At 42.6% G+C, this 22,591-nt stretch overlaps 2 protein-coding genes and 2 non-coding genes across 5 annotated transcripts; 2 read left to right on the top strand and 2 right to left on the bottom strand.

The window, feature by feature from the left end:
- Nucleotides 1–80: 80 nt before the first annotated feature.
- Nucleotides 81–4,556, top strand: eif3k (eukaryotic translation initiation factor 3, subunit K). 2 transcript variants are annotated; one of them, XM_041940033.1, is made up of 8 exons: nt 81–248; nt 1,097–1,195; nt 1,498–1,618; nt 2,055–2,129; nt 2,933–2,999; nt 3,189–3,266; nt 3,515–3,640; nt 4,386–4,556. In XM_041940033.1, the coding sequence occupies exons 1-8, from the start codon at nt 187–189 to the stop codon at nt 4,415–4,417; spliced, it is 660 nt and encodes a 219-aa protein (XP_041795967.1). In that variant the 5' UTR covers nt 81–186; the 3' UTR covers nt 4,418–4,556. The 2 variants fall into 2 exon arrangements, with proteins under 2 accessions (XP_041795967.1, XP_041795966.1); XM_041940032.1 differs by having other exon boundaries at nt 2,052–2,129.
- Nucleotides 4,557–5,516: 960 nt separating this feature from the next.
- On the top strand, nt 5,517–20,744 carry zgc:85932 (uncharacterized protein LOC405875 homolog). The gene is made up of 20 exons (XM_041941316.1): nt 5,517–5,837; nt 8,744–8,813; nt 9,628–9,746; nt 9,945–10,078; nt 10,717–10,888; nt 11,055–11,126; nt 11,238–11,329; nt 11,489–11,563; nt 12,303–12,463; nt 13,138–13,295; nt 14,214–14,422; nt 14,809–14,845; nt 15,408–15,482; nt 15,594–15,654; nt 16,083–16,147; nt 16,954–17,022; nt 17,166–17,244; nt 17,936–18,052; nt 18,902–18,960; nt 19,224–20,744. Exons 1-20 carry the CDS (start codon nt 5,589–5,591, stop codon nt 19,248–19,250), a joined length of 2,100 nt encoding a protein of 699 aa, XP_041797250.1. The 5' UTR covers nt 5,517–5,588; the 3' UTR covers nt 19,251–20,744.
- trnak-uuu lies at nt 15,105–15,177 on the bottom strand. Its single transcript has one exon. It is a non-coding gene; the product is annotated as a tRNA-Lys (tRNA).
- On the bottom strand, nt 16,657–16,729 carry trnak-uuu. Its single transcript has one exon. It is a non-coding gene; the product is annotated as a tRNA-Lys (tRNA).
- Nucleotides 20,745–22,591: the final 1,847 nt, after the last annotated feature.

Below are 22,591 nucleotides of genomic sequence, written 5' to 3'. Positions count from 1 at the left end.
TGATCGTATACTTGTACAATGGTCCTTCGATTGTGTGTGTCCGTATGTCTTCCGGTTCGCTTGTGCGTCGTTCTTTCCGGTCCGACCCTTTTCTCCCTCCGCCCCGGCGACTTTTCTACCCTGTGGCCCACGTGTGGATTTAATTCCGTTTTTCGCTTTAAGATTGGCTCTAAAAGTTTGGATCAAATGTCGTCGTCTTTCGAACAGATGAGGGCGAACGTGGGTAAGCTCCTGCGAGGAATCGATAGGTATGGATGAATGCTCTCAACAAATTGCTAACCTGGCGATCAAGCTAATGATAACGTAGCCTGTTTGCTAACGTTTATGCTAACGATTGCTGAGTTAAGATAGTGGCGGTAAACCCATTCACAGAGGCTTTCTGCACGATTCAGCTCTGGAGTTTCGTTGCTCAATCTAATGGCAATGTGAACACTGTATTTGTTATTAAGTAACGATAAAAAAAAAAACATTAAAACTGGACTCGGTGTCAGGTTTTCACAACAGCTGATGTGAGCTAAGTCTGCTCGAGTGAACTGCAATCGTTTCCCCTTCCCCTCCCAAGATCACATAATGGGGATTATTTGCTACCATGTCATAATAATATCTACTCATATTAAAGATCCACCTGGTCTTACTATTAGATTAAAATAACTAATTAATTCACATGGAAATGTTGTGCTGAAAGGTGCTTATTGAAGCGAAAATTAGCTCGAACAAGCTAATTGTGGCTATTAAACACATAAAGGAAAATATTTGTGCTGCTCTTGCATTATTATTATTATTATTATTATTATTATTATTATTATTATTATTGTCGTTATGTTACCTGAACAAGACTGAGGAAACCCAGTTGGCAGCTGTTAAAGTCAAAGACAGTGTCAGTATCTATGTAGTATTAGTGTTAATTATAAATCTGATTTATATAATGTTGCATGGTTTAATTAGAATCATTGAGGTTACATCACTCAAGCATGTGATCTCAAACATGGATTTTTATGCTACTAAACTTGTGACCTACAGTGTAGAATAAGTATATATCCATGACAGAAACAGTGAAGCATCTACCCTTCATAGGTTATAATCTTGTCTGTCACAGGTACAACCCAGAAAACCTTGCAACGCTGGAGCGCTATGTGGAGACACAAGCCAGAGAAAATGCCTACGACCTGGAGGCAAACCTGGCTGTCCTGAAACTGTAAGTTACGGTGTCACTGTGTCGGAATAATGTTGTCTAATAATGTTGGTTGTTTTATTTTGTGTGAGTGTGTTTTAGTGGTGTCAACAATGAAAGCTTGTGTTTGTGTTTAGTTGTATTGTGACGCTTTCCCACAGTTTTTTTGTTGCTGTTGGTTTGTTCTGTACATTATACAATTTTTATTCTTGTTGACAAAAATAACAGAACATCAGAACGTTCAACATTCATGATACAAAAGTTAGTTTTTGCTTCAGACCAAAAAAAAAAGAAATTTCTTTTCAAGGTTAAATTTATCTCTACAGGTACCAGTTCAACCCAGCCTACTTCCAGACTCAGGTGACCTCACAGATTCTGCTGAAGGCTCTGACCAACCTGCCACACACTGACTTCACTCTCTGCAAGTGCATGATCGACCAGACTCACGTATCTTTTTGGTGCTGTTTCATCTATCTGATATCATCTGACCATTGTGCTCTGGTAGCTTCCATTCAGCAACATGTGCAAGCTGTACTGTCCCACTGACGGTGTGTTCTGTGCAACACACACCAGTAAGGTTGAGTTTAAAACCACACTCTTTCCTACTGTGAAGTGCAGGTTTTGATGAATCTGTGTGTGCTGTTAACATTCTTGGTAAACAGGTGAGATTAATATTTCTGATTGATATTTTTGTCAGTGTAAAGATTCCTGTTGTCTTGTTTGTTTATTTATTTGTTTAGTGAGCCTTATTTATTCACATTGAGAATCCTCCTTGCTGTGTATCTACATAGAGCTGTGTAAATAGATTCAGGCTGGGAGGGGGGAGGGAGGAGGGGGCTCTTTCTTGGGGTTGGGGGGCGTTTCCTTGACTACAGTGTCGCAGCAAGAGGAGCGCCCCATCAGACAGATCCTCTACCTGGGGAACCTGCTGGAGACATGCCACTTCCAGAGCTTCTGGGTATGTCATACACACACACACACACACACACACACACAGAACTTCTTCAGCTTTGGATGATAATGCAAATTTTACTTTCAGTATTTTATTATACTTATACTGTAAAAAAAGTGGGTGTAGATTAAGAGGGGGCAGCAAGTTTCTGGACCAAACCTTTTTTCATTGTACATGTTTCCTCTGGATCATTTGTTCAGCCACCATGTCATATCACTGTTATGCTTTTATACTCCGCTAAACCCAATAACCTGAGTCAACTGTTCCCGCTCCATGAGTGCTTAGCTGCCACCAAGGAATGGATGTCTCTTAATTTCCTCCACTTAAAACCCTGAAAAAACAGAACTGTCAAATCAAAAAAGTCAGCTTTTTGTTCTGCATGTTCAGCATCAGATCATACTGTCTTCCTTTTGTTGCACTTATGGACAATAAGCATTGTTGTGAAGTCCTGCTGCTGTCCACCACCCTGCCCTCCTGCTAACAGGCAGAGAGACAGCTGACTGACTGATGGGCTGTTGCATCGGTCCATACAGAGCAAAACATGTCCAAAGTTTATTATCGTTATCCGCGTAAATTTTTCTTGATCCCAGAAATGCATCCGGTTTTATAGTGCTGACTAATCCATTGATCCAGTGTTGACTAGTCTATTGTTAAATTCCTCTCCTGCTGACTGGCTCAGTACGTTCCTCGTTTCCATATTGTGACATCCCTGTCCTACTTGCTCTGATACCTTTTTCCAAACTTGCGAAAGTGTTTGTTTGTTCGCTCGGTATCGTTTAGTCATGTCCTCTTCCTTGTCTTCCTGACAGACGAGTCTTGAGGAGAACAGAGAGCTCATCGACGGCATTACTGGTTTCGAGGACTCTGTTCGCAAGTGTGAGTGTCATCCTCTTACTCAGCTCAGTGGATATTAGGTTAAATACAGTAAATACAAGCAGGTGACTTCATTGAACAGTCTGTGGAAGAAAACACCCAAAATGAAAAGATGCACATTGAATAAAAAAGACAAATCTTTGTTTAAACATTATGAACATCGTCTGTTGTTTAATTTATCTTCCTCTTCAGTCATCTGCCATGTAGTGGGCATCACCTACCAGACCATCGAGCACCGGTTATTGGCTGAGATGCTGGGAGACCCACTGGGTAAGAACTTTGACTAGAAAGTCTAGAGAAACCCACCAAATATTTAATACTCTGCAAGTTAAACCAAACCTGTTGACAATAAAATGCCTCTGTGGCACAAAACATGATGACTCAACAGTGATAGAAGCTCTTACTTACATATTTAGACAACACGTTCTAGAAAAGTTGATCTGGTGCAACTTTAAAGCTCCAGTAATCAATATGAAGGCGTCCAGCTTCAAGCCCATCGTCTGTCTCTGTTGGTCCAGACACGCAGGTGAAGGTTTGGATGAATAAGTACGGCTGGACGGAGAATGAGGAAGGACAGATCTTCATCTTCAACCAGGAGGAGAGCGTCAAGCCCAAGAACATCGTGGAGAAGATCGACTTTGAGAGTGAGTCCTGATGAGTACATGAGGAAATGTTCTGTTTGGGTGAACTCGTGATCAGTTCAGCCTGTAACGAGCTGCTCTGGTGACGAGCATCTGTCTTGTTGAAATCTGTTAAAGAGGATTCGTTCTGAACTGAGACACAGACGGACTCCTCGTGTCTGAATGCTGCAAGTCTGACAAGCCATCAGTTAATGAACAGACCTCATTTGCAGTGTGTTGTGCTGCGTTCATTTTACTGCTGACACAATGTCATACCTCAATTGAATTTTATGTTTTTGGGAGAACTTTTAAGGGTTACTTTATGCTAATGAAACAGCTGAGAGATTGTAACCTTTACTGTTCATAATGCAAGAACTCGCATGGGTTGGTTTGTTAAAGCTTAGTATTATCAGAGTCTTTATAGATTTTCTCTAAATGTAGATTTTCAAATGAGGGTTTGTTCCTTTTCTCTTTCCTGTCATTTTAAATGGAGTATCTTTTGGCTTTTCAAACATTCAGCTATTTTAAGATAACTTTTGATGGTAATTTTCCAATATTCTTTGCCACGTTAGAATTTAGAGCATATTGGATCATATGAATAAGTAAATCCATTTCTCTGCTTTGTAGCTGAAGTGGATTCAAGAGCTCATAACAGTCTATAACATGCAGCATGTGTCATATCTCATGTTAAGTGTTTCCATGTTGATAAGTGCCTTGAACTGAAGCTGACCTTCTTTCTGTTTTCTCTCTTCCTGTTTTCTTTTCGCAGGTGTATCCAGCATCATGGCCACATCTCAGTGATCCAAACACACACACACACACACACACACACACACACACACACACACACACACACGCATACGCATCAGTAGAGACAAATTCAAGCAGGTCATTCGTTTTCATAATCACTTTTTTCTCAATAAAAGTAATTTATCATTTACAGCGTGTGTCTGTGTTCTTCATGCTGCTCTCTGAACATTGTGGAAATCTGTTGCTTCATTTCCAGAAAGTTTTATCAGCACACACGTTGTTAATCCCAGTGGTATCAGGGCGCTCCGCCCTCATTATGCAAAGTAAAAAGAAGACATGAATCGCTGCTTAGTCACCATGAGCGTTACACATGCAGGAAAACACAGGAGCTACTGTGTTTTCCTGCATGTGTAACGCTGTTATAGATGACGGGATGGATGATTTCTCACATGCCCTGCAGGATTCAGTCCACCAATAAAGTGTTGATGGAATTGATTTGGCTGCTGTGAACGACAGCACTGAATATAATTTAGAATAAACACCTATGAAAGTGTCAATCTAATCTGCACCATGATAGAATTCACCTCAGGCTTTTTATCAGATTAAAGTCAGATGTATTAACAGGTAACTGACTGTGGTGATGGTCTCTGCGCCTGCTAATTTATCTCAGAAGTCATTCTAAGAGATTGGATTAATTGCTTTTTGTAGTTTTGTTGCCTGTCCTTACTGTAGCATATAACACAGTGTTTAGGTAATAATACAGTTAGATACAATCAGCAGTGGCAATGAAAAGTGATTTCGGTGAACATGTTTATTCACTTCGGTGAGGAGATGATAACCTCTCTCCCACCTTTCAGAGTAGACCTCGATCCTTGAGGTCTGGGTCCGTCACACTGGAAGTTTGAGTAACTTCTGAGTGCAGCTGCTTGTTTGAATTCTTCTCTGGGAATTTGACATTATTTATTTTGGGTGACTTTCGGTTCTTTGGCATTCGTGCGTTTGCACAAAAGGAAGTGAGGGAAAAGCCTGCAGCAGTGACCTCAGAGCATCTCCAACCACCCACACCTTCCGCCCAGGTGAGCATCTGTCTCCGTACCTGTCCAGGCGGGCGTGGCCTCCCTGTGCTCATTAACTTACCTGCTCATGTGGAAGTCAGTCAAAGCCGTGGAGAGTTCAGTTGAGAGCGGACTGAAGGCGGAGTGCGGCTCGTTTCAGCTTTGACATGAGAAAGTCGTTGAGTCTGTCCTCTGAGGGATCCCTCCCTCCGCTGGACGATGATGTGGACTCGGTCTGCTCCGACGAGCTGCTCGGCTCTCAGTCCCGGCGCTGGCTGGCGGACCTCCTGAGCGGAGACATGCCTCCGGAGAGCGCGGACGTCAACACGGTGGGCCGGGACGGACTGTTCGTGGACTATCACTTCCCCCTCGGCGAGCTGGAGATGCAGGCCAACGTCAAGTGGAAACGACCAAAGGTAAAGAGGAAGCTGAACCTGTCCAACTTCCTCTGCTGTGGTGGTTCAAAAGCAGCGACAGCACAATGGAAGACCAGTCCACATTTCCAGTCTGCATTGAAATATCATTTTTATTTAAGTATTGAGGACAGCACGAGCACTGACAACGTGCAGGCCTGCAGCGACGCGTGCAGAGGTGAGCTGCTGCCTTAACGAGCAGTTCAGTGTTGTCTGCACAGCTTGCTGGACTGTCACTGAGAGCATTAACTCAAGTACTGTACTAAAGCACAGTCTGAGGTATTTGTACTTCATTTCATTCTACTTTGTACTTTTAGTCTGTCTCATTTCACAGAGTAATATTCTCAGTCATATATCTGAGTGCTGCTTTCTGCTGTTGGAAAGTTTCATTTATGCACAATGTTTTATGAGTTTATCACATGTTTTGCATGTGAATCTTGATCTGTTAAGAAGCCACTGCTGTCAGATTACTGCACTGTTGTAAATAGTACTGTCGGTATGTGCAGAATACCAGAATAAATTACTACAGCATATCTCAGTTTACATTACTGTGACGAACAAACCACAGGGGATGAAAGCGTCATTATATAAAGTACTAATACAGTCATTACTGAGTAATATAGTCCATGAACAGTGTAACTCTGGGCTGCAGTTGGCGCTGAGTGTTGCTAATGAAAACTGAAACAGCCTTTGAAATCACAGTTACTATCAGTGAGTCACACGTGGATCTTTCTCTGTGAATCAGACGTGACATAACGTTTAGAATTAGCCTTGTGCCAGATGTGAAGCTGCTGTTCGAGGCCCTGCTGCCTCCACTGGAGAAGCTGCCTTTGTTTTTGGCTCCTGAACAGTTATTTTTTCAGTACATGACAGAGGAACAGTAGCGGATGGGTGTGTTTCAAAGAAATAAATCGGGGATATAAAAAACACGAAGGCCTGCAGGGCTGTTTGTTATAGATGTCAGCCCAGTGTTGTCTGCTGATATGCAGCTTCTCCTCTGTCACGTTAGGCGCCTCGATCAGGACGGGGTAAAACCTGCTGCTGTATTTACACACAACTTTTGTTGAGTAAATATGTGATGTCTCTGAAAGACATCATACAGGATTAATTACACTCGGTGCGATGTAGAGGGCGAATGGCCGTTTAGGTTTCTCATTGTCTCATTGCTTTTAGGCCACTGAATTTTCCACTGTTGTTATGATGTTGATGAGAGCAGTGACATTTAAAGTGTTTGCTAGAGTGTGTGATATAATGTATAAAGTTCAATGAGTCGGCTTTTATCTTTGTTGTGTTGGAGGGTTGAATCGAAAATGTTTCGCCTCTTATCCAGGGAGCTGACTGACAGGAAGTCCCAGGTATTTAACCTCTATGGGGTCATAATCACAGTCACAGCCGCTGGAGTCACCTGAGGCCAGGTGTGAACGGCAGGTGTAAGAGTTGCAAGGCCAGTAGTTGATGAATCTGCCTCAACCCTCACGGACTCACTTCTCTGTCACTCAGTCTCCATAGAAATGAAACCTTACAAGCTTCAGAAAAGTTGCATTTATTGCAGAACTGATTTCACTTTCCCAAAAACAAAACCTCAAAGTTATTCCCATGAAACAGTGAAAAATAAAGTGGACACAAACGAGACACCTTCGTTCTCTGCAGTGTCAGACCGCATTATGTGGTGTCAGATTTGACTGACAGAAGAAACTGCCTTGAAGAAAATCTTCTCATTCCAGATTACAGTCCAACATGTTCAGCTCCTCTTCTGCTACTGATCCAAAGCCAAATATCTCTAGTGTGGAAATCTGTTTGGTTTCACAACACTCCAAAAGCCAGTCAGAGGTGTGAGTCCTGTTGGTATGAAGAGATATGCAGTGTTATTTATTCTTCCCTTAAACTGGACAGTCTCTATCTTTATGGCATTTTCTCCTCGTTGAGACAGCAGGACGCTGAGAGCACTGCAGAGACTGCTTTCTTAATCCTGCACGGTGGTGCAAAGTACATTTACTCAAGTGTTGTACTTCCACTTTCTGCTACTCCTGCTCCACTGCATTTCACAGGCAAATATTCTGCTTATTACTCCACTGCATTCATTTGGTAGCTTCAGTTACTTTGCAGATTCAGATTAATGATACGAAATATCATCAACAAATAAATTATGATGGATAAGATAAAATAATCTCAAGGGTGAAATTCACAAGATACCCAGTAGTATATATAGTAAAATAAATAGCTCCACCTTTACCTGCTGCAACGTTAAAGTGGTGTATGTATTCATACATCAATAATTACAATTCAATAATATAGTATGCATTATTATGCAATATGAAGCATGATGTTTCACAGATGTGGTGACATTCATCAATACATACTGAGGTCAAAACGAGGAGACAGTGGTGGAGAAAACACTACTTAGAGATCACTGATTTGGACACAGTCCCGTCTGCTGATCTAACATAAAGAGATCTTTCAAAATAAAATGTCATTTTTGTTATGTGATCTTTGCAGCCAGCAGGTTGTCAGTCTTGTCGCTGGTGCTCATCTTTGCAGCTCGTCCCCAGCAAACACACCAGTCCTGTTGAACTGGTACTGCAGACTGTGACTCACACATAAGCTAACACATACTGTGTACACGCAGAAGGCTCTTCTACGCCTGCATGTAGCTCACTGGTCCAAAACGACAAACACTTGGCGAGACAGTGCTGTTGGTGGACTCCTTCCACAGAACAGATACTGTTTATGCTCTGAAAGCTGATCTTTAATAATTAACTGCCGCTCCCTTCGGCATGGTGCTATTCAGACATGCTAAATCATGTTTTTTGTCCTCATCTGTTCCCCCCTTCTCATCTTTTCTGCATCCCCCCTCTCCTCTCCTCTTCTTCGTCCTCCTTTTGATCAAACTATCATCAAACTGTTTCTAGGAGCTCTGTGCTTCCCCTCAGTTCATAGTCAATGGAGCTACGCGCCTGGACGTCCGCCAGGGAAAACTCAGTAAGTAGACCGCTGCAGTAGTGTTACACAATGCAGTGTTTCCACCAGGGACACTTTTCCCACAGGACAGATGAGTAAAAAGCATTCAGTCCCGTCCGGTACATTTCAGATCAGAACGCTCACCTGGACTCACCTGGTCAGTCTGCTGCATGGAGACACAGCAGAGGTTTAGTTACAGTTCATGCACCTGCACTTCTGTGTTGTTTCTGTCTAGTTTTTAGGTTCATATGTCAAAACCATGTGACATATCACAACATTTAAAATCTTAAGCAACTTAATCACATGCAGTGTTTTAACTGTGTTAGGGTGAGCGTAAAGTAGTCAGAGGAGTTGAACAATCAGCACTTGATGCACCTGAGAATGAGTCTGCCCCGATCACAGGTGTATTATCAGACCTGGACACAGCACACATGTGTGGTTGTTCATTGTTTGGCCGCTGGCAGCAGGCCGCTCCATGTCCAGCTCTCTTCAGTTAGGAGTATCTGTGTTTTGTACATTCGTTGTGCACCTGTTCCTCCTCAAAAACAGCAGGCTGCTAACAAGAGCAAACAGTGAAGTTTACAGGTTTATACTCCCATTGTTCTCATCCTGCAGTGGATTTTTCTCTGATCCGCTTCATGCGATGACAGATACCTGTTTAATCCAGTGGGATATTTTATGAATGAACGCCCCATGAATTAGCTGGCCAGTGAACAATGGATTCAACAGAGGGCTAAAGAGGATTCACCAGAGGAGCCTTTCAAAAGGAAACAGGGCTTATTCACAGTTCACCTTCCTGATAACCCGACCTACTTCTCGAACCTGCTTTCCTCAGATGATTGCTGGTTCCTCTCTGCTATCGCATCTCTCTCTGTGCATCGCTCCCTGCTCGAGAAGGTCGTGCCTCTGGGGCAGAGCTTCCAGGACGGATACAACGGCTGCTTCGCCTTCAGGGTAAATATCAAGATTGAATTGTCGCTCTCAAGAAGCTGATTCAGACATGAGGTTAAAATGAAGGAGGAGGACGACAAAAAGGACCTAAAAGTTTGAACTCCTTCCTGTCTGTCAGTCATGTCCTGTCAGTTTCCCCATGATGGTGGATTTTGGTGGAAAAGGTTGTGAGAAAAACGCCCCCTCTCTGTCTGTCTGTAGTTCTGGCAGTACGGTGAGTGGGAGGAGGTGCGGATAGATGACCTGTTGCCGACTCAGGACAACAATCTGATCTACCTCAGCTCCCCTGACAGACAGGAGTTCTGGAGCTCCCTGCTGGAGAAGGCCTACGCCAAGTGAGTCCCTGTCAGTCTGTGTGTGTGTGTGTGTGTGTGTGTGTGTGTGTGTGTGTGTGTGTGTGTGTGTGTGTGTGTGTGTGTGTTGTAATGTTTGAAGCTGCCTCATGTCTCATTCACGTGTAAGAAAACACTTCACATTATCAAAATGAATGTAAACAATGAACGTGGCGTGAAGACTCTGGTCATGTGCAATGAGAGCACAGGCAGAGTGTGCACGGCTAGTCAGGTCGACAGACAGGTAGACAGACAGGTAGGCCATCCAGTCATTTCATTCAGGCTTATTACAGGCAGCCTGCAACAGTCACAGATACCTGATCTTCTTTTTGTTTGAGCATTCCATTTATTTATTGATACATGACCGACTCCACCTTCAAAGAGTCATCCTTTCTTCTCTACATACATTTTCCTCTCTAATCGTACAAGGGAAGTTATTCACGCACCAGACAAATTTCAAACATCAGTGGAAAGTGTTTCCTCAATACCAGAAGACATTTGCTTCCTAAAATTTGCAGATCTCTTTATCGGTTCATCTATTGATCTGTCATGTTTTCTCAGGAAGTTAATCTGTCCAGTTATTTACTCTGTTTCCCGCCTGGAATCTGATGTCTTTGTCCTCCCTGTGTGTTTTGTCCCAGGCTGAAAGGTGGCTACAGAGCCCTGGACATGGGCTTCCCTCATGAGGCCATGGTTGATATGACGGGCGGGGTGGCTGAGGTTTTGAGCGTCTCCTCGCTGCCCCGAGACCTGCCGGCCTTTCTCAGACACCTGCTGGCCAGAGGGGCGCTCATCAACTGCGCCAACTGCCAGGTACGGTGAGGAGGTTAGACACAGAGGCTGACTTGTTAGGTCTAGTTGACATGCTGGGAAACATGTTCCCGTTGAATGTTTTCTCTGTGTTTGCTGTGTGATGAGTCACCTGAGTGTGATTTTTCTTTCTTCTATCCTGACTGTGGGTGGATGTTTTTCCCTGCAGGGTCCTTTGGAGAAAAGGAATGAGTTTGGGATCATGTTCAGACATGCCTACTCTCTGACTGCGCTCGAGACGGTAAATGTCCTGAAACAGCATCAATACTGAGCTGCAGAACAGTAGATGCATCCATCCTGTTCTTCCTACTCTCACCTTTTCTCTCTTTCTGTTTTCCTCCTGCGCTGTCAGGTGAAGACGGCACATGGCACTCAGGATTTGGTGCGAATCCTCAACCCCTGGGGCAACACAGAGTGGGAGGGGCCCTGGAGTGACATGAAGGGGTTGGTACTCACTTACAGCAGCTAAACTAGTTCACTGCCACCAGTTGTTTTCTTATGATTAGATCTGGAAATGAATACTTGACATGTTTATTTTGAGCATACATTTAAAAGTGTCCCCTGTCTCTGTCTCTGTCTCTGTCTCTGTGTCTCTGTGCCCAGTCCAGAGTGGGACACAGTGAGCGTGGAGGAGCAGAAAAGACTGGACAGGGTCAGACGGGAGGACGGGGAGTTCTGGTGAGTTCTGTGACTCTTTGTCCACCTGACATGTGAGTCCGAAGCACGACAGGAACCTCCCTGACGTCACTTATTCTCAAAGAAAAGAGAGACGCCGACACCAAGCTTCATAAACACAGCAGCTAGAACTCTGCTCACTGCTCACGTAACCCCTTGACGCCTGAATTTATTTAGAATTATATCAAAAAATTATTTCTTTGTGTTTTTGCTTTCAAAATGATCCTAAATTAAGAGGAGTTTTTTAATTTTTCTGTAGCACATACAATAGATATAAATTTAGGTATGAAGCATATTAGCGACAACAGGCGTCAATGCTTTAAGCATTAACGCCACAAAATTGACTTACAGCCATTACATTGTAACAACAACACGACAGATGTAGTTTTCACTTTGATCGGTCCGACAAGAAACCAGTGCTTGCAAAAGGTTCCTAGGTGTGTGTTGAATTTGCACAAACCGGCTTTAGAGGAATGCATGCGCGATTCGGCTGCAATGTGGATTAAAGCGGTATGATGCGAATTCGCAACAGTCTGCGTTATGGGGTTCACATACTGACTGAGTTGAGCTGCAGGTTGCTTAATAGATTATGGAGTTAAAGAAGTCACAGACATGTTTTCTAATGATTTAAAAGATCGAAGCTACTCATACAGACGGAAGTCAGTCTGATTTAGTGATGGCGTGTGTCCGGCCAGTGTGGAAAGCTCAAACCCATCACCTGACTCGTGTCTTTCTCCGTCAGGATGTCGGTGTCAGACTTCCGACAGAACTTTGAGTTGATGGAGGTTTGTCACCTGACCGAGACTCTCGGCGAACCGGGCTCCAGCGTGCTGCCGTGGAGCTGCATAAAGCATCATGGGAACTGGGTGCCGTCCATCACAGCAGGAGGTCCTGCCCAAGGGGGTAAGACAGATACACACACAACTGTGGCCAATATTTTTTTAAATTTAACCACATTATTATGACTTTATTTGAGTATTTTTCCAATCTCTTCCCATTAGCAGTGTTGATTTTGTGTTGCTGCTGTTTCCTGTTGATTCACACTCAACATCTGTTTCACATTAAAACCTTGTCACCATATTCAGGAGGATTAATCCTCTTTTCCTGGAAGGAATCTGATGTGAAACATCTGCAGGAGGTTTAATCAACAGCAGCTTCATTAAAGAGAAATGACAGCAAAGTGTTGTCGATAGCAGCGGGATGGTGGAATGATGCCCCTTTATTGTTGTCCTACATGCCAGTGTCTGTCTGTCTGTCTGTCTGTTTGTGTGGGTTTGAATTATTCTGCAGAATTGAGCAAAATTCAAGATCCAAACAGAAAGTTTCAGATGCTGACGTTGATGCTTTGGCTGCAGATGAAGTGTTTTTAATGGAAGTCCCGGCATCAAAAGCTGCCAAACTGTTCAGTGTCGACATAGAAAAGATGTTCCAGGAGGTTTAAAAGTTAAAATGAACCAATGTCCCGTCCTGTTCTGTTCACAACATGAATACACAATATAAATACACCATACTGACACTGTTTTGTCTTTGTGTGTGTGTGTGTGTGTGTGTGTGTGTGTGTATGTGTGTGTTTCCAGGTTCCTTCTGGCAGAACCCTCAGTTCTACTTCATCCTGTCGGAGGTGGACAGCAACACAGCCGACTCTCGGAAGACCTGCTCCTTCGTTTTGGCTCTGATGCAGAAACACCAGAGAAGAAGAGGCATTAACCTGGCTATAGCCCTGCATATATACCCGGTACACACACACACATACAGTGAGACACATGACATCAGTTAATTAAACTGAAACAGGAGTGGAAAGTAACTAAGTACATTCAGTGAAGTACTTTACTATAGTAAAAATTCGAGGTACTTTGGTATTTCCATTTTCTGCTACTATGTCCTTCTACTCCACTCACTGATGTGACAGCTGTAGTCGGTTAGTCGTGGCTTTCCAGGTGAAGATTTTACATTAACCCATAAGAGCCCGGACCCATTTCTGCTTTTAGGAAAATTATGGGGGACATAAGACAGACTAAATAGACCACATAGAACACATTTCTGACATTTTTTTCAAAACACCACCCCCTACTGTCCAAGATCTCAAATGTTACATATGTGTCACGTATTTGGACGTGTGACACCTGTGTCACCGTGGGTTCTTATAAAAGTATACAAAACATTTTAGATATTAAGCGGCTGCTTCCCAAACGTCGTGACTCGTGACCTCTTACATAAAATCAGTGAGTAGTTGTTTCTCCTTGTCTTTGACATTTTCCCCCCAAAACTTCTCACATGATGAGGGAAAAGTCCAAAACATGAAAGCAGATCTGCCTCCCAGAACCTTTTCTCATGAATCATCTCAATATTAATAATATCCTAATATATCACTCACAGGGGATATTTTACTGCACAGTGAGTACTTTTGCTCTTTTTTTTTTTGCTTAAGTATAAATTTAAATGTAGGACTTTGTTGTATTGGCACTTTTAGTGGAGTGAATACTTCTTCCACTCCAGAGATGTGAACATGTGTGAGACTGGTATAACAGGCTGGATAGCTACGCTGATAGACCTCTAAGGGGGTCTGAGGGGGTCTGAGGGTCCAGGATTCAAATCCCGGCTCATTTGAGACAAGTTTTAATCTGTGTATTATAACTGTGTGCTGTCTCTCCAGGCCCATCCCCAGGGCACGTACCTGTCGCCTGAGGACTTGCGTGTGCTCCGCCCTGTCCTCTACAGCCCCCAGTACTCCTCACGTCGGGAGGTCGTTCTTCGCGGGTCCCTCCCACCAGGTCGTTACATCATCATCCCTTCAACCGCCGAGCGCAACCAGCAGGGAGCGTTCCTCCTGCGGGTGCTGACGGAGCAGGGCAATGCCGCCACGTGAGTCACGGATCAATATATCTATAGGCCAAATGTGGAAAAAAGACGGCCTACAAATGTGCTGATGACACAAAGAACTCTAATCACATCACAGCGAGAGGAATGACAGCAGGAAGTGAGCTGCAGGCTGAATTAAACAGGCGCTTAAATCAATATTCAGGAATTCATAACTTGTAATAATTAGGCGCGTACAGCTGCAGGTCGGGACTGTTAATGAGCCTGGGAAATTAACACAAAATAAAGACGTGAATTATGTTTTACAGTGCAGGTTTGGGAGGAAGTTAATTATTTAGTATTCATCGTCATTTCCACCACGATGATAGAATTCTAGTTTCTTTTTGCGATTGGAAATAAGGTCCTGATATGTTCTCATGCTTTTTTTCCAGACCGGCTCACAAACCTGCACCAGAAGATGTAACAGAGGTAAGAGACGAGTTAAATCAGTCAATCAATCATTTGCTGTCAGTGCACAGTCCCACAGTGCGCACACAGACATCACAGCTGCACAAAATTCAGCAGTTGAATGAATTCGTTCAAGTACTTTTGAAATAACTGTACTGAGCATCAGTATGTAGCAGGAATACTCGAGTTGTCATGGCCCAAGCAGCAGTACTGTACCAAGTATCTGTTACTGCATGATTTACCTGTTGTCGTCTTCCTTCAGATACTGTAAAACTTCTCTCGCCTGAACAGGGACTTGAACCCTGGACCCTCAGATTAAAAGTCTGATGCTCTACCGACTGAGCTATCCAGGCCCTGATGTGCTCAATCCACATGTTCATTTCACGGACTGACATCAGCATCTGCATTTTTAAAGCTTCAGAGCGGATGTCAGGTTGTTTGTGTCAGTCGTAAATCGCTGTAAGTGATACTGACAGTCAGAGGGTTGATTTATCTGCAACCTGCCTGCATCAGGAAAAAACGTTGTACAGCAGGCGTTTGTTCGTGAAACTTAAGGCTTGTTTTTGTGTTTTTCTTCCTGCAGCATTCATTGTCTCACCAGGCTGCTCTTCCCTCTCCTAAATCCATCGTGCAGCTGTTTAAGAAGCACTGCAACAAGGTGAGCTTCCGTGAATATGAAGACGAGTGTCTGTCTGTCTGTCTGTCTGTCTGTCTGTGTTAAAGTGACCCTCACGTCTTGTGCTGTGACTGTTTCCCTTTGTGTCGTCAGAAGGGGTTTTGCAAACCGGTTCACCTGCACAGCCTGCTGACTGAGGCCATACAGGGAGGAGGTCAGTGATGTCTCTGCTTTCATGGGCGGATTTCAGGACGCGTTCAGTCTTGTTCGTTTTTGTGGTTTTAGCCTGGCACAGATTTGTCTGGAATCATGTTTCAGGCATCTGTAGCCGCAGCAAAATGTAGATAAAAACCAGAGTTGATCGGCTCATTGCTCAGGTGAAATCAGCCTTGTCTGGTGTTTCATGACTCGTCCTCGAGGTTTAAAGTGAGGATCAGATTCAAAGCGTGTCTGTCTGCTGAAATGAAAAGCTGTTTGAGGTTGGTTAACATGATGATCTCAGCATGAAGATACTGATCCCACCCACGTGTGATCCACAACCAGCAGCATTCAAACAAAGAAAACAGCCTCGTGTTTACAGTTTCACTCTACAGTTCCTGTTTGCATGTTCAAACGACCACTGACCTTGTTTGCTGTGCTCAGTTTTGGCCGGCAGTGAGAAGTACTTGGCTCTGGAGCACTGCAAGAGCATGGTGGTCCTCATGGATGTATCCTTAAAAGTGATATATATAAGCTCTGAACAAGTGTGAGAAAACGTCAACGGTACCCTCTGGTGGGGGATAATTGCGCCTGGATAGTTCACTCGGCAGACCATAGCCTTTTAATCTGAGGGTCCAGGGTTCAAGTCCCTGTTTAGGCGAGAGCTATTTTGAGCTGACGCATGCAGGAAGAAATTCATGAGCTGCAACTGAAGCTGACAGCTCCTCTGTTTCCAGAGTTTCCAGCAGTGACTCAGCTGAAATGAAATCACAGCTCCAGTTTAGGAATAAGTATTTGTGTCCTGAGGCCATGTACCTCCTACAATTATATATATTAGCAGATATTTATTTCTTATTTTTTAACAGTAAAACACTGTTCAAATACAAAGACATTTATTATGAACTACAGAACCTGGTTACTGTGACAGTACACAGTGTACACGGGGTGCACAGTACTGTACCTGTTACTGCATGATTTACCTGTTGACATCTTCCTTCAGCCACTGTAAAATTTCTATCGCCTGAACAGGGACTTGAACCCTGGACCCTCAGATTAAAAGTCTGATGCTCTACCGACTGAGCTATCCAGGCCCTGATGTTGTTAATCCACATGTTCATTTCGCCGAATGACATCATTACATGCGATAAACTGCTAATATCGATATTATATTTGTATATGTAAGGCTAAAATGTTGTACAGCAGGTGTGAAAGTTGTGGCTTGTTTCTGTGTTGATGTTTTTTTCCTGCAGCATTCAGCCACAGGTATCAATGATCAGACTCCAGTTAATTTCCTTGACTTCAGCCTTTTCCTCAGGGTCAAGGCATCGCTCAGCTGAACTGGCCAGAGTTTCAGAGTCTGTGGGACAAGATCAGGAGGTGGACGGTGAGCTTATCAACACGCCACGACAGTAACATCAAGAAGAGCAACACGTGACTGTCGACATGATGGCCCCCGCACACCTGAAATCCTCTAGTGTATGTGCAATTTTTTATGCATTCAGTCTGTGGTGTGTCCTCTCTCCTCAGGATATCTTCCTGGTGTTTGACAAGAACAAAACTCAGCACCTGGAGTATCAGGAGGTCACCCCCGCTCTGAAGGCAGCAGGTAGGACTGAGGACTCACAGCAACACAAAGTTCATACACATTTTTCAGCTGCAGCTGGTAGTTAAAGTGTAACAGCTCTGCAGTCTTTGCTGGATTCTTACTGTTCTGATCTGACCAACAGGGGGAGCCAAACCACCTGTCTGTACCTCTTCCTCTCTGATTTTTAACATAGTTCATTAACTTCTTATATTTACCATGACTACACCCAGTTATATATACAGTCACATATATAATTAAAGAATTAGATGAAGAATCATTATTTTTGTGGTCCTGTAGTTGCCGCTGAGTTTACAGACATTACTGCTGTAAACTAACTTTTTTAGCATCAGAAAAACATTAATGACTCTGCCTTTAAATATCTTCAGTTTGGTGGTGACTCAACGTTTTTGTTCACATTCAGTTTATGTGTGAAGAAAGTTAATTCACGCTAAAGCAGGATAGTAAAGCTCAAACCTCTTAGATTAAATCTAGATCACAGTTATCCAACCTTCCTCCTTGTCAGGCACTGTATTTGAAATGTTGATCACTTAAATTATCTTGTGTGAACTTTGTCCTTTCAGCCTTTTGAAGTCATAAAAATCACACCCATCATTTGATTCAGCTCAAATAAATCATTAGTAAGAGAGTGTCCTGCCCATTGTCACTGCAGCTGTTGAATAGAGTTTGTTTGTCTGGTCTGTCTCTGCCCCAGGCATCATGGTGGATGATTTGATAATGCAGCTGGTTGGACTGAGATACACGGAGCCGGACATGACCATCAGTTACCCGGGCTTCCTGTACCTGCTGATGAAACTGGAGAGCATGATCCGTAAGGGAGGGATGCGGGGAAAGAGGGAGGCAGGGGTTGGTTAAGAAAAAGACAAGTGGTACACTGCAAACTAAAAACAATGCCATGTTTGAATCGCTTAAATGTTTGCATCCAGAATGATTCAATCCAATATGCGGCTCGTGAACACATCAAACAACTACAGGAAAAAGAAGAGGGTGTGAAGATGGACAGAGGAGGAGACACAGAGCGGAGAATAAGAATATGACAATAAGACCTGCTGTGTTTTTATCACATGAGAAGGTTTCTACAGTGGCCCAGAATGGACAAACCACACACTGGCTCAAGAGATGGCCTTTTTCACAGCCACCATAGCTTCTCCTGTAGTCTTGGAAAGGAAGGCAGCAGTCTGTGATGCAACTGCAGCTGGCTGCAATATGCAGCCTCACCACTAGATGTCACCCAATCCTGCACACTGGTCCCTTAACAGTCACGCAAAGTAGAAACAGCTGTAAACAAGCCTGTTCTTGTGCTGGACTGTAACTACATGCTAATGTGAAAGTGAAATGCCAGTCTGCAAGTACACAGAGCTAAAGTCATGATACACAAATACCACAGCGAGAGTACACAGCAAAGAGCAACATCATAGAGTTTTACTTTAAGTTCAACTTGAAGTTTATCTGTGACAAGTGAAAAGACTGGTTCAACCTTCCTGGATGTTATCGACTAAAACCAGGCTGACAGTGACAATAATCAAATGGCTGCAGTGTCATTAACGCTGTCAGACCTTTAAACTTTTTAATTAAGATAAAGTTCAGTCAGAATCTGGTGGTATTTGTCATCACAGGTCAAATGTTTCTCAGTTGTTGATTGTTTTTTTCTCTTCTGCAGACAAATTTCAAGCGTACGACATGGCGGGAATGGGAGCTGTGACTGTCAGCTTCAGACAGGTGTGAACACAGATTTAAACATATATACTGACTCCTTCCTCTTTATCTGCTTAAGCAAACGATACTTTGAATAGAGAGTTGAATTGGAGGGGTGATATATGGCACATTTATTTTACTTTTATAAAAGAAGGACTTTAATGTCTACATCTTAGTTTGGCAGGTTCTTCATGAAACCTGTCAAACATGAAAATAAAGTGTATTCATATCAAGGATCATTAAACCACGTGATTCTCAACAGTTTTCTGTTCTCTGATTGGTTCCAGTGGCTCCACATGACCATGTACAACTGAACTGACCTGGTCCACTGAGACGGATTCATCAGGATTTGCTGTGGCACAAAGGCTAAAAAGCGGGCTAATCATGGCTCGTAAACATCCACAAAAAAGTTTGGTTTCATCCTCGACCAGAGAATCTGCAGATTAACTCCATACCTGATATGTTATGATCCACTAAAGTGAGGCACAATAACTGATGAATTAATCCCTGTTTCTGGTATCTTCAACGCCATCCTGACTGTAAACCTGCAGGAGATCTGCGCTCTTCTCGTTCAGTCTGTTCCCGCTCTTCTGGTTTTCATACATTATTTTAATGTGCGCATGAAAAATGTTCATGTTTCAGAGGTATGAAAGTAGACGCACAGAAGAGCTCAATGATTCACTGCAAAAAAGGGTAGCCCAAATATAAGATATAAACACTAAATTTGAGAAGAAAATTACTTAAAACTAGTGTCTGTCCCTGCAGCAAGTAAATTTTACTTGATAAGAAGTCTTGAAATAAGACTTTTAAATCCAGAAATAAGTTATCATGGCTAAAAATAAGCTTTTAAATCATGGCAAGTGTCAAATAATTAGCAGTGTAGAAACACGTAGCAAACAAAAAACAGGCTTTGTCCTCAGACTTCTTGTGCCATTTAATTTTCCTCTCGCTTGTTTCCGTCATGTAGTCAAACAGTAACCATGGAAACATGTTTAAGAACTTTCTTCAGTCATGGAATCCTCCAGGGTCAAAGGTCAGAGTAAGACGGGCTGCCATGAGGAAAAGTGAAGTTTATGATTGACTGCGCTGGTGACACTTGAGTAAAGGTCACCTCGCTGTTTTGATGAACGGGACTTTAAGACGTGGCCTCACACATATCGTTTTTTCAGTCTGAATTAGGGATGTTATTCATTTCTGACATCCTATGAAGGATCACAAGGCTTAATGTTCGACTGTGCCCCTTCCAGCGGTGGAAAATAAATTACTTTAACTACGTCCAACAATAAAATCGACTGATGGTTCTGTGATTATATTCAATAATGTTCAAAATGCCTACAGAAAACAAATCAAGCAAAGAAAGTGAAATACTATAAAACTGTGACTGTTCTAAAGACATTACATATAACAAAGTGTACTGTATTTCATTGTGTTTCATTTGTTGTTATTTAGGCATTTTAAACTGAACATACATACACATACATACATATATTTAGTCGGCTACAGTAATCATTTCATCATCTTAAAGTTAACACTCAGTGATTCATTCGTCCCAAAGGATAGATGCTTTGTTCATGATTGTAAAAAATGTGGAAAAAGTGGTTTTGAACTCTCTTGAACTAATTATTGGGTTTGTTGGGTTTCAGCATGTTTTTTTAAATAAAGAATGTAGAATATAGAAAGTCTGTAAAGTCTCCAGTTTGTTCTACCAGCACCAATATTTTCATTTGGCCTTGATCTATTAAAAAACTCTGAATGTTTTTCATCTTTTTCTATCATGATTATAATTTATTAATGTGTCTGTAGAATGCAGAATGGTCTGCAGGATGTATAAAGGTAAATAAAACACATCAATGAATAATATAAAATAAGATGATGCATCGCAGTGTGTTCCCCTCCATTTGGTGCCGCTTTCATTTACTTCAAAGTTGACTAAAGTTGACGTGCTGTTGTCTTTGTGCCGTTCATGTACGCGAACAAGTCGTCTGGTCGTGTCATCTGTTGCTCTCAGAGGTCACAAACATTTCTGGTGCTTCTGAATGTTTATGTCGTCTGTTTTATTGGTTATTTTGGCCTTTTCCTTCTGCTCCGGCCATGATGTACCTGCTCTCTCTGCTTTCCTGGTCATGTCGGTGTTGTCTGCAGCTGTCCTGCAGGCTCTGTGTGCAGTGACCCCCACCACAGGGGATATTTTGAGAATGACCCTCTGTTCTTTGCTGATGTCTGGTATGTGTAAATATCCGTCTTCCAGCATCATTCTTTAAAGTCAGAACAACCAGAGATATAAATACCAGAGCTTGTGTGTGCGTGTGTGTGCGTGTGTGTGTTCAATATCCTGTTGCACCAGTGTTGGGTTGATTCAAGCTGATTTTTAAGATGGTGTGGGATAGTCACAGTTAAAACACACAGTTAAAACAGTGATAGAGGTTTCGTGTGTCAGCATTCAGCCTGTGTGTAAACATCAGCAGCTCCATTCAGGATTCAACTTCTCTCTGAAACTCGTTAAAAAGACAAACAGTTGATTCATAAGTGGTTCGTTCCTGCTAATGAGCCCAGACTCGCACTCTAGTTATGACTCAGAGCTGACCAATCACAGAGCTGTTTGTAGCAGAGCTGCACTAGACGGCATCACATGACAACATCACAGCTGGGGTATGGTCCTGTCTTCATGCTGCTAAACGACCAGGACAGCCTGAACAGACCAGCCCGGCCTCCGCCTGCTGTGATGGATGATACTGCAGCCCAGGCCTTTCTGTTTTATGGTCCTCTGGGTCAGTGGTTCCCAGGATAATGACCCCTTGATGCTCACAGGTTGCACATGAATCAGCTGCTAAAGACTGATTTCGCCTCTCCAGGTTGGTGTAATTTTATTATTAACAGAGGAGGCAGAGACACTGGGCATTATTTGATATGTGACATGTTTTAAAAGGGGAGAGTAATCGAGAATGTAGACTCTGATTTAAAGAGATATGTCTGTTTCTCATCTGATTAAGCACCTCCACATCCTTCTGGTCACAAACTGGCTTCTTTAACTTTTCTTAATATTTGACAGGACACTGTATGTTTTGTTATGTGATGGTTACTCGTCTCTGCTTGAAACCTCTGAATAATTTGTGTAAACTATTTAGAGATCAATGTGCAGTTGTTTTTTTTGTAAGAGGGGTGTCACTGCTGGTGAATAATACAAGAACATCATATGTATCATGTACATTGTTGAACATTTATTTTTAAATGGTTTAGATCGGTTATGAAGTCTTATGGTCACGTTCAGCTGCATTTACCTGAAAATTATACAAATACAAATGATCACTCATGCAAGTTCAGCAAAACCACTGGAGAAATTGTCCTCTGACTGATGTGGCTTCTGTGTCTGAAAGGTCAACATTAAAGTGCAGACTGCACACAGTGACAGAGCTCAGTTTATTTTCATTATTTGTATTATTTGTACTTTAAATTCACCAGGATGCACAACATACTGGTGTGTTTCGCTGATTTAATTTTAGCTCTTTACTGTAACCACAAATCTTATTTACTTAACAGTCTTGGTGACCATTTTCAAATGCGTACTGGACACTTAGTTACATTATTGTTGCATTGTTTATGTGAAGGATCCTCAGTGACTTACCATATAAATATATTTTAATGTATCAAAGGAAAA

The sequence above is a fragment of the Chelmon rostratus genome, chromosome 7 (genome assembly GCF_017976325.1).
Source record: "Chelmon rostratus isolate fCheRos1 chromosome 7, fCheRos1.pri, whole genome shotgun sequence".
NCBI lineage: Eukaryota > Metazoa > Chordata > Actinopteri > Chaetodontiformes > Chaetodontidae > Chelmon > Chelmon rostratus.
Note: the sequence above shows the minus strand (reverse complement) of the source record. Positions and strands in the feature narration are given on the sequence as shown.

Bases quoted from the DNA above. Each gene is read 5' to 3' on its own strand.
- eif3k (XM_041940032.1), top strand. From the start codon at position 187: ATGTCGTCGTCTTTCGAACAGATGAGGGCGAACGTGGGTAAGCTCCTG. The intron at 3,000-3,188 runs GTGAGTGTCATC...CTTCCTCTTCAG, and splicing joins CGAGGACTCTGTTCGCAAGT to TCATCTGCCATGTAGTGGGC. The intron at 3,267-3,514 runs GTAAGAACTTTG...CTGTTGGTCCAG, and splicing joins GATGCTGGGAGACCCACTGG to ACACGCAGGTGAAGGTTTGG.
- zgc:85932 (XM_041941316.1), top strand. From the start codon at position 5,589: ATGAGAAAGTCGTTGAGTCTGTCCTCTGAGGGATCCCTCCCTCCGCTG. The intron at 10,889-11,054 runs GTACGGTGAGGA...TTTTCCCTGCAG, and splicing joins TCAACTGCGCCAACTGCCAG to GGTCCTTTGGAGAAAAGGAA. The intron at 18,961-19,223 runs GTGTGAACACAG...GATTGGTTCCAG, and splicing joins TGACTGTCAGCTTCAGACAG to TGGCTCCACATGACCATGTA.